The sequence below is a fragment of the Benincasa hispida genome, chromosome 9 (genome assembly GCF_009727055.1).
Source record: "Benincasa hispida cultivar B227 chromosome 9, ASM972705v1, whole genome shotgun sequence".
In the NCBI taxonomy this organism is placed as follows: domain Eukaryota; kingdom Viridiplantae; phylum Streptophyta; class Magnoliopsida; order Cucurbitales; family Cucurbitaceae; genus Benincasa; species Benincasa hispida.
The window spans coordinates 54722765-54734145 of record NC_052357.1 but is presented as its reverse complement, the minus strand read 5'-3'; the positions used below and the strand labels follow the sequence as shown (position 1 = coordinate 54734145).

The window sequence follows — 11381 nt, the reverse complement described above, 5'->3', positions numbered from 1 at the left end:
GGTTTTTAATAAGTTGTAAATTATTATTATTATTAATAATATCAATATTTCACTAATCTCCCTTAAGTTGTAAATTACATGAACCAAGTTATATATGTTTTCGGGAAAAAAAAAAAACCTGAAACATGGGAAATCCTTACCAAAGATACCTTAGAAGGAGAGGACAGAAGCGTAATTTCACATCATCCCAAGGTCATCTCATTATTCCCAAAACACTCTCTCTCTCTCTCAGACACACACAAAAACCAGACCCTCATAAACCTCATTCTCTCTGTCTGGGTGTGTCTGAAATTCAGCCATGGCCGCCCTGTTTGGGAGTTGGAATTTGAGAATTTGGATCTCAATAGTTACGATCTTGTTGTTGGGTTTGTGCAGGAATTGCAATTGTGGTGAAGATTCTTCTTCGATTCATTCTCTTTTGCGGTCAATGGGGCTGCCGGCTGGGCTGGTTCCCAAGCAAGCGAAATCTTACACTCTGGGTGAAAATGGTCGTTTAGAAGTGTATTTGGATGCTCCATGTATGGCTAAATATGAGAACAGAGTTATTTTTGACACTGTTTTTAGTGCTAATCTTAGCTATGGAAGCTTGATTGGAGTGGAGGGTATGTCTCAGGAAGAGCTTTTTCTATGGCTCCCTGTTAAAGATATCATTGTTAATTACCCTACATCTGGTGTCATTCTTATTGACATTGGTGTTGCTCATAAACAACTCTCTTTGTCTCTCTTTGAAGATCCTCCTGATTGTAACCCTCAAGGTGATTTTTCACTTACTATCTCCTCTTTCTCTCTTGATTTTCTTCGGGTTTTGCTTTATTTTACGTTAATGCCTTTTCTCCCTCTCTCTTAATTGTGTTTGGTTGTTCTTGTTTTTCTTCATTTCTCATTAATGGTTGTCTCCCTCTTGCCTTTCCTTACTCTGTTTTCCCTTCGTTTCTCATCAATTACTTCCTTTCCCTCTGTTTACTCAGTTTTTGTCTTTGCTTCCCCTTAAATTGATGAGTTTTCCCTATCTTCTCTCACCTATGGGTTCTTTTGCCTCTGTTTCCTCTGTTTTTGCCTCTGTTTCTCTTTAAATTAATGGGTTTTCCCTCTCTTTCTCTTCATCAATGCCTAATTTTGACTCTGTTTTCCTCTGTTTTTCCATTGATTCTCTTTAAATTGATAGGTTTTTCCTGTCTTCCATCGTCAATGCCTTGCCTTCTTATGGCTCTGTTTCCTCTGTTTTTTCCTTGGCTACTTCTTTATCCCCTCTCTATTTCACTCTAAATTGATGGGTTCTCTTCTCTCTATCTTCCATCATTTTCTTGTTCTCGTTAATGGCTTCTTTTTGTTCTGTTTTTTCTTATTTTAATTTCATTCCACTGTCTCTAGGAAAGCTTCACAATCACAATGAACAGTTATGTTGGTTTGCCTTCCTCTCTCTGAATTAATTGCTTTCTTCCTATCTTTCATTCATCTGGATGGATTTCTCATCTTCTCCATTAATGGCTTCTTCTTCTTCTTCTTCTCTCTCTAAATCAATATTTGGTGACACCCATTAATTTGTATTCCCAAAACAACTATGAAGGAAAAAGTCATAGACAACAAAACATGGGAAACTTGCAAGCTCAAATTTGATTATTTTAAACAGAGAGATCGAGATTTGTTTTTGTTTTGTAATTAATCGTTTGGAGCTCTGTTTTCCCTTTCCTTAACTTGGTTTTCTCTGTGTCTGGTTTTGCAGTTACATTAAGGAATCCTCTGAGGAAGCAAAGAGGCTTTGAATCTCTTAGATAAGAGTGCAAAAAAAAAAAAAAAAAAAAAAAAGAAGTCGTCAAATTCAAGTTCCCAACTTTTGTATTTATATCATTTTGTTGTAATAATTTTATTTTATTTAACTTTTTTGTCGAAAGAAAGAAACCAATTGTCACACTTTAGTATATAATGAGAGCTTGTGTGGTGAAATTTTGGAATTAAGTGTTGGATAATTTAACTGATTTTATTGTTTTATTTTATTTTAATTTTATCTTGATTATTTAGTTTTATTTCATTTTAAGGATACTTTAACCTAGATAGAGGTAGTTAGAGCCTTTTTAATCGACTTCTTCCTTCGATAAGAAATATATAGTTTTGACAAACATAGAAATTTTTTTATTTAAATGTGATTTCAAAAAGGTTTTGTGAGCTACAAGTCTGACTAAATTAGTAAGATCGTTTAGCTAAACACAAGTGTTCTGGAAGGGTATTTTATCCTAGGATAGAGTGTTGAATTACTCAATGCAAATGAAAGTATAACTTCTCTAAGGACATCATCAATGTGCCTCAACTCAATATTCGCAAATCTTTAAACTTTTATTAAATAGTTTGGTTGTTAATTGTTTGGCTTTAGAATTCCGATTAATTCGATTCACGGTTTGATTATATAGTTTCCTTACATTAATTTTCATTTCCTATTCTTAAAAAAAAAAAAAAAAAAAGTCTTATTTCCTAGCACTTTTATTTCTATTATTATTTTTTTTTTATATGGATGGTTTTTTAGTGATGATATCTTTGTTTATTTTATGCTTTGGAAGAAAATGATCTAAAATAGTTTAAGCCCTAACTTTTTAAATTTGTTTTACTTTACTCCTTAATTTTTAAAATGTTTGTTTTGATCCTTAATTTTCAAAACGATCATTGATTCTCGATCTTTTTTTATCATTTTATTTCCAAGGGAACAATGTTGTTTTTAACTTATTGATCTAATATGATACTCATATTAATATGTTAGTATGTGTACACTTGTTCATGTCATGTTTTAATGTGTCAAAATTGAATAAATAAAAATGAAGATCAAAATCGATGTAGACATTTTAAAAATACAGGACTAAAAAGGAATAAATCTAAAAATTTATGGACCGAAATAAGATTTAAACCTTTTAAATTTTGTACTCAAACTTCAACAAAATCAAAACTAAGTTGATTATTCAAAAAGGTTTTTCAAAATGATTTTTTTTTTTTTAATTATTAGAACGAAAAAATTCATTAAAAATGAACTTCATATAAGCAAAGGTCTTCCCCCCTTTTAGTATGGGAGACTAACGTGTTTTTATACTAAAATGAAGATGTTATTCCTTTCAAAAGAGTAATAATATTCTATTTATAATTGTAAAACAAATAACATTCAATTTATAAGTAAAAAAAATTAAGAAAAAAAAACAAGAAAAAAAACTAAGAACTATTATTTTAAAATAAAATAAAATAAAACTTTCCCAAGGAGCACATGCTTTTGAAAGTAAAAGGTTAAAAATTAGAATAATTACTAGATCCACCTTAATTATTTAGATTTTGGTGTAAATAAACTTTTAGAGAAGTGAGAATCTCAATATGCTTATTAAAATCCAAAATACACTCATATTTAAAAATTATCTTCCCTTTTATTGTTCTTACATTACAATTTATAAAGAGAATTAACCAAAAGGAAAAAAAAAAAAAAAAAAAAAAAGATTAGGTAAGGAACCAAAGCAAAGGATATTGTAATCTAATTACTGTCTTTCTTAAGGCCATGTTTGGTTCTATTTTATGGTTTGGCTTTGTGTTTGATTTTTATGATTCCCATTTGTCCTTAAATTTCTCCACCAAAGCAAAGGATCAAAATTTCCTTATGCTCTATAATAGGCTTCGTCTCTTTCTTTTGTTCAATATTGATATTTTTAATAAAATAAAATTTGGTCATTTTCAATTTTATTTATTTCCTTTGGCTTTCTCCTCAAACTCACCCATGTTGTTTCTTCACATTATTTTCAATAAAATACATGTGTGGGTTTGGGAGATTTTTTTTTTTTTTTTTAAAGAAAGTTAAATTATAATTTTAGTTTCTCATATATTGACTATTATATATATATATTTTTATTTTATTCTTATACTCTGAGTTTCATTCTATTTTAGTCCTAACAATTTCAATGTTGTCTAAGTTTTGTTTATATACTCTTCATGAATCTTAAATGTAGTTCATATACTTTCAATATAATTTATAAAAATGGTATTTTATCCTAAATTTTATATATAATATGCGAGAACGAATATTCAAACCTCTAATGTTGCACATTTTGGTTGAAGTTATAATGATTAGTTGAGTTGTGCTTCAATTTTTTTTGTTCAATTAGTATATTATCCATATATCCAGTTTCAAGAATTACAATGGAGTTGACTTTTCATTATTTTTATTTTTGACAATATGTAAGGTGAGATAATGAAACCTCTGATTTTGAGATTACGAATTTATTTTAGTTGAACTATAAACATGTTGGCTTATCATTCATTTTTGTTTTAGCTCTTTGGTTTTATTTTTCTTTTTGCCTCACTAATAGAGATTAGATGAATTTGTATGATCAAATTATGGTATTTCGGGTAATTCCTAATTATATTTATTATTTTTATGGCCTTTTCCAATGATAATCATAGCATTATTATCAATAATGATAAATTATAGCATTTCGGGTAATTTCCAATTTTATTTTTAATTTATTTGGGGTTTTTTTTTTTCATCAATAATTATGCGATTTTCGCGGCATTATTATCAATAATGATAAAATGTGGGCTCCGGAGGTTTTGTTTTACGCCAGAATGTGGGCCCACTGACAGATGGTTAGGGGGTCCCACCATTCACATGCATAATGTCCTACGTGGGCTCCAGATAATTACTGTTTGCCACGTGTCATATGTCGATTAGTAGAAATTAATGATTTTTAAACGGATATTTGCAATTTTGTTGACGTGGACTAGACTTTCTGGGATCCCACAAAAGAAAATTGTGCCAATGTGCTGGGATTTTCTTTCATATTTATCATCAATGAGATTTGAGGAACAAAGAAATAATTTTTTATTCATAAAATAATTTTTTAGACTCCATTGTTATTTTTTTATCTCATCTTGTTACTAGTAATTCTTTTACTTTATTTTAAATTTCCGCTTTTGGAAATATAACATATTATATTATAAATATTATAAAAATAGATGTTTATTAGATGCTCATATTTAGTATCCATTGACCATGTATCATGTCCTCATTTTTCAAAGTATTATCTATGTGTCTTGTAAATACTCATTGTTAGTGTCCATGTAATCCACCTCTTACTTACCAAATTACCTATAACTAGTGACTTTTGGTGGATTTTGAAAGACACACAATGGGCAAATTCCATACAAATTCGAGAAAGTGGAGAATGAGATTTTTCTCATTTTGAATATTTTATTTTATTTATATATTAGACCAGTGAGTTCCAAAGATAAAAATCCTCGAAAACAAAAAATAATTAATAGTGAAAAAGACTTGGTTGAGGATGTAAATACATGACTAGTGTGAGGAAGGTAAAATACCTAAAGATAATAATAAGATTTCAATAAACTATGACATGATAGGAAAAGATGGAATCAAACTAATGTAATTATTGACAACATTTTTGCGTATAATCGTGCTCTTGATATTATATTTGAAAATGAGGATCCTGAACCAAAATCTGTTGAAAAATGTCGAAATAGAAAAAATCGGCTTTAGTGGAAAGAAGCAATCGAGGAAAAATTAAACTCATTTTCAAAACATCAGATTTTTGGACCAATAGTCCGAATACTAGAAAATGTTGAACCTGTGGGATACAAATGGGTATTTGTGAGAAAAAGAAATGAAAATAATGAGATCATAAGATATAAAGAAAGACTAGTTGTACAAAGTATTTCACAAAGACCTAGTATTGATTTTGAGAAGACGTCTTCTCTGGTGGTGGATGCAATTATATTAAGATATTTAATTGGCTTTGAAGGAACCCTGGTGAGGGGATCTTTGAGCGGAAGCGGATCTACCCAAGTCTCAATTTTACAGAATTCTAATTTTACAGATGAAAAAGAAAAATTATACACAAAAGCAAATACAACATGCTAAACAAAAAAATAAATTTGGGTTTCAGAAACTCTTACCTTTAAAGACGTTTCTTCAAATCTCTATAAAAAAAACTCATACAATTGTAAGGCCAATTGGACACCACCACAAGAATGATCTCGGTATTCTCTAGTGAGAATCCAGTATATGGGCTCTAGTGATTTTGGATTGAGAGGGAGGAGGAAAAATTGAGAGGAAGAGTAAGGAAATTTCTTCTCTGGGATCTCTTTCAATCACAACACTGTTCTATGAGAATTGTTATAGGAAGAAGAAGGTTGAAAAAGCCAGAAGCTACTCCTTCACATTGTGAGAGAAAAAGGGGGAGGGAGTTACTCCCTCCCTAAAGCGGTAATTATTGAATAAATTACAATTAAAATAATAAAATTAATTTAAATTTTAATAATAAACTTTAATATAAATAAATAAATATATATATATATATAATAACAACTTTATCATATTATATATATTAAACTATATGTTACATCAAATATAACATATACCTATAATTTAATATTGTATCAAATACAATATAACTTATAATTTATTTCTCTCATTAATGGTTTTTAATATAAATCACATTTATATTAAATTCAACTATATGAATCCAATTCATATAATTAATATTTGAATTATATTCAAATATTAATTTCCGCTCATAAATACTTAATATTATAATGTATAAAATACATTATAGTAGTTCTATCATATATAATTAAAAAATAATTAATTATATCATATATAATTAATTCCCTCAATTAATTTGAACAATTCAAATTAATCCAAAAACTGATTTTCTTTTAATCTCATTGAGCTACCGAGGGGTCCTCATAGACTTGTAGTTTGAAGCTCCAACGGTACATGAATAATTAATTAAACTCTTTAATTAAACTATTCACTATCTGTTAACTATGTCGGACACTCCACTAAAAACTGGCAGCTGCACTTTTCGCACTATAGATATATTTATGTGTGCATTGGATATAATCAATCAACAATACGATGACCTTCACCAATTGCTCGTAAGCACAACTGGGCCAAAATTACCATTTTGCCCCTGTAGTTACATCTAACTCCTTACGTACCATTGATCCCTCTAATGAACAATAAATCATAGTCCAACTATGATTAAACCCTTTCGAGTCAGGAGAGGGTGTGGTGCCACATTATTCGAGCCCTGGAATCAGCCTTAAGGGAGCAATTTATCTACTTGCCCCGACATTAGGGATGGAGCAATTTAGTTTTTCTTTACAATGCGGTTACTTGAAAAGACTTACATTTTACTAGGATGACCATAGATACTTTGAAAAGACTTACATAAGTTGTTATATTGATTTATAAAATGTTTGATGTATGTTATGAATTTTGTCTAAGCTATAAGTGTTATAAAATGAATTAAACTTTTAAATTCTATAACAAAGATAATTGTTCACATAGGGTTAACAATCACAACCTATTTTAATAGTTAAAATAGGCCATAACTTTTAAAACTAAGGTTATAAAATAACTCACCCAATAAGATCCTGTCTCCAGCTATCTACCCGGTCTTACCCCTGAAATGGAGATTTTATTGAGCCGACGTTGTTGAGCCAACCCTCACCTATGAAAATTTAAGGTTAATCTCATATAAACAGAAGTTCATAGTTAGCTCAAGATTAAGGTCAAGTTACCTAGGTCATCATTTTGAAATAGTCAGTCTTAAATAGTAAATAGTGTTAGAAAGTAAGTGTGACTAATTTCGTGGTCCGATCTTTTACAAACTCATTGCACAGGACGCCCCCACTCCTCATGTCATAACATGTACGAATTAGGATCACTTCGTTTGTAGCACTTTACAAATTCTTGTAACAACTACAGAGTGGACCACATCCAATAGTGTTACCAGAATAAGGCACCCAACCTCATTCATATACTATAGATCATTTTGACTATTTACTCGAACCTGAGTCCACTTTTATGTCTCCACATAAAGTTCAAGTACTCATGTAATAGTTTTGGATCTTTTTAGTTTATTGGATTTATTTCTAAAACGAAATAAGAAATATATTTTCAATAACAACTTATTGAATTTTCATAAATAAGTTTTGTTGTTTACAAACCACAAGTTTTAGGACATAAAAGCTAATAAACTCCCACTTGGACTAAAACTCCAGTGGTAACTTATATATCCGTATATGTAAAATTGAGTTTCTGAGTTTTATAGAGAAATATAATAAACTAGGGCTTCCCGTACCCATGGTTTACCATTCGATATCCTATACCCAATTTTTCTCCCACATGCCCTAAGTTATTCACCTGGTATTCCTAGTCTTACTAAGTGATTCTCAAACACTTTAGTCGAGAGAATATTTGTAAACATGTTAATGTACAATAGACTTCTTATTAAACTATATAGGGAATGCATCTTATTCTCTATAATGACCAAAAAGTTATATTTTCCTCCCACTATATTGAGGTACTCTCAACACTTTGAGTAAGACGCATCTGACCTGTTTTAAACAACTTTTATTAACAGTGTTAATTCAATACATCTTTATTGATTTATGCAAGTTTTATTGAAAACAAAAAGTACAAGGTGATCTAGAACACCGTTCTAATGATGTTTGAGAAAACAATTTAAGGTAATTAGAAAGTTTGACATTGGATTTCAAGTCCTATCAAATAGACCTAGAGATCTTAAACTTTCTATACTTTCATCTAATCGAAGTATTTCAGTTTTATTTTACCTAATAAGTTTTGTACACTCTGAACGTCTCAAATGTTCTAAACTTATCATTTAGGTTAAATAACTATTTGCCTTAATTAATTTCTAGCCGTTAAATATCTGAATATTTGCAAATGGCTTTTAACTAAGTTTGGTTCTTTAATAGAAGTTATTATGAGATGAAACAAACATAATTTTCGAAAATGAACATTTCATTTACAAATATAGCTATATTATATATATTAATATATTATATATTGTAAATGAAATGCTTCATTTTCGAAAATTATGTTTGTTTCATCTCATATATATATATATATATATTCTTAACATGAATACTCTTACTTTGTGAAGAGGAAGAACCATTAGGCTTTTTGGAGGTCGTTCCTCTCTTCTTAGTGGTAGTAACGTTTACTTCTGATTCCAGACCTTTAGCTCTCACTATTGTCTGATAAGCCTGTAGCTCATTCAGAAGAGTAGTCAATTTGTATTCAATTTTATTCATTAATTCATTTGTATAGAACTGTAGAAAACTATTTGGAAGAGTTTCCAGAATAAAATCGACTTGACTTCTCTCGTAAATGATTGCGCCATTTACTTTCGCCACATTGAAGTGGACTATCATGTCCAGGATATGTTCACGAACATAGGCCCCCTCTTTCATGCGGTAGTTATAAACGTACTTGATGGCATCATGCCTTAGGAAGAAAGACGGTTGCCCGAACATCCCTCGAAGAGATTTCATAATCTCTTTGGCAGTACCTATATCCTCATGTTTCTTCGCCAAGACAATAGATATGCTGGCGAGGATATAGGCACGGGCTTTATCATTCGCCCTGATCCATTATCTTACGCATCCCGAACAGTTCGATTTGCGTTAAAGCCCAAAATAGGAGGACAATCCTCTGTTGAGACAAACTGTAAATCGTCTATTATCAGTATAGTATTCAAATTTGATTTCCAGGTTGCATAATTATCCCCTATCAGTTTATCAGATGCCAACAATTGTATTAGTGCACTCGTCATTATGAAAAATATAAAAAAATTATAAGTGAATTGTTTTTTTTTCCCTAAATCCAATCAAGTTTTTTAGCAAAGTAATAATATACCCAAGATTATTTTTTTACGATACTATAGCAAGACATTCTTGACTAAACACTATCTCATATTCCAATAGTCATTTAGTTACCATTTTTTGTCAGAAAATTAGTAACTCTTTAGTAATCTTGTAAGTGTAACCCTCTGTTTTCAGACTTTCGAAGTCTGATCCCAAAGATGCTCACGAAGTTGGAAAGTCAAAATTGAAACCGACTTTAGAAATCCTATCCATTTTTGGAGTTTGAGTTGTTCCGAATTCTATGTAAAAACCCTCCGAGGGGATAGCCATTGTTAAACGACTAGCGAGGCCGACTTAAAGACGAGAAGCAGGCGCAACATAGGAATTTCACGGTTCAAACCAACAGAAGAGACCGTAGGATATTTTGACACATATCTTTCACCCACTTACTATGAACGACTTCCCCCATTCACTTTGGTCATGATCTATGATGAACACTTTCCGAATGGAGGTCACTCCCAAGGTGATACGAAGTGCTGCACGGATCTCACATTGAGAAGTATGTAGGGACGTGAGAATTGAAATCAATATATCGTATATTTGATTTTCCATTGAACAACTTCCCCTCATTGACTTTGGTCTTGATCTATGACGAACACTTTCCGAATGGAGGTCACTCCAGGGTGACACGAAGTGCTGCACGGATCTCACAGTGAAAATTATGTAGGGACGTGGGAATTAAAATCAATATATCGTATATTTGATTTTCCATTGAACAACTTCCTTTAATTCATGATGATCAATTCACGCAAACACTTGCCAAATTGAGGTCACTCCCAGGGTGACACAAAGTGCCGCATGAACCTTTCAGTGTGAACATCTTAAGAACTTGAAAATTTTAAAATCAAAACATCACATTTGATTTTAAAGTGAACAACTCCCCCATTCACCTAAAATCTCGATTTATGTAAACACTTTCCGTGTTAGAGTTAGAAAACATGCAACGGAAGAAAAATGGATCATTAAGCATTCTAATTCATTAATTTTGGCTCAAATTTAAGTAGATTAATAAAATACAAAGTGGGTTGCCTGACATACCTTTGAAGAATACCTTGAATCACGAAGATCAACTGTAATCTTCTTGAATTCAACTAGTGAACCACCTCAAGGACTTCCCTATTATCCTTTTGGTGCCTTGGATTGAGTTGTGGGACTCAAAAAATGCTTGGATTAAGGGAATTTTATGGAGAAGAAGACTAACTTTATGGTTTTTCACAATTTTGAAGAACCTTATTTCTTCAACCTTTTTTTCAGTCAAAATGCAACTCTTGCATTAATTTTTCACACAAATCTCTCAGTATATATTGCATGATCATCATGCAAGAAGGAATGTTGCATGTATTGAAGCATAGCAATTGTTAGAGTTAGAAAACATGCAACGAAAAAAAAAACATATCATTAAGCATTCTAATTCATTATTTTGGCTCAAATTTAAGAATGCTTATAAAATACAAAGTGGGTTTTATGACATACCTTTGAAGAACAACTTGAATCACGAAGCTCAATTACAATCTTCTTGAATTCAACTTGTGAACCACCTCAAGGTCTTCCCTACTATCTTGTTGGTGCCATGGATTGAGTTGTGGGACTCAAAACAAGCTTGGATTAAGGGAATGTTATGGAGAAGACCAACTTTCTGGTTTTTCACAGTTTTGAAGAACCTGATT

At 31.0% G+C, this 11381-nt stretch overlaps 1 protein-coding gene across 1 annotated transcript; it reads left to right on the top strand.

Moving 5' to 3' along the window:
• Nucleotides 1-203: 203 nt before the first annotated feature.
• LOC120087352 lies at nt 204-1952 on the top strand. Its single transcript, XM_039044343.1, has 2 exons — nt 204-755; nt 1724-1952. Exons 1-2 carry the CDS (start codon nt 299-301, stop codon nt 1774-1776), a joined length of 510 nt encoding a protein of 169 aa, XP_038900271.1. The 5' UTR covers nt 204-298; the 3' UTR covers nt 1777-1952.
• The last annotated feature ends 9429 nt before the right edge of the window (nt 1953-11381 follow it).

Coding starts and splice junctions, on each gene's coding strand:
- LOC120087352 (XM_039044343.1), top strand. CDS start 299: ATGGCCGCCCTGTTTGGGAGTTGGAATTTGAGAATTTGGATCTCAATA. Junction 756..1,723: donor TCCTGATTGTAACCCTCAAG/GTGATTTTTCAC, acceptor CTGGTTTTGCAG/TTACATTAAGGAATCCTCTG.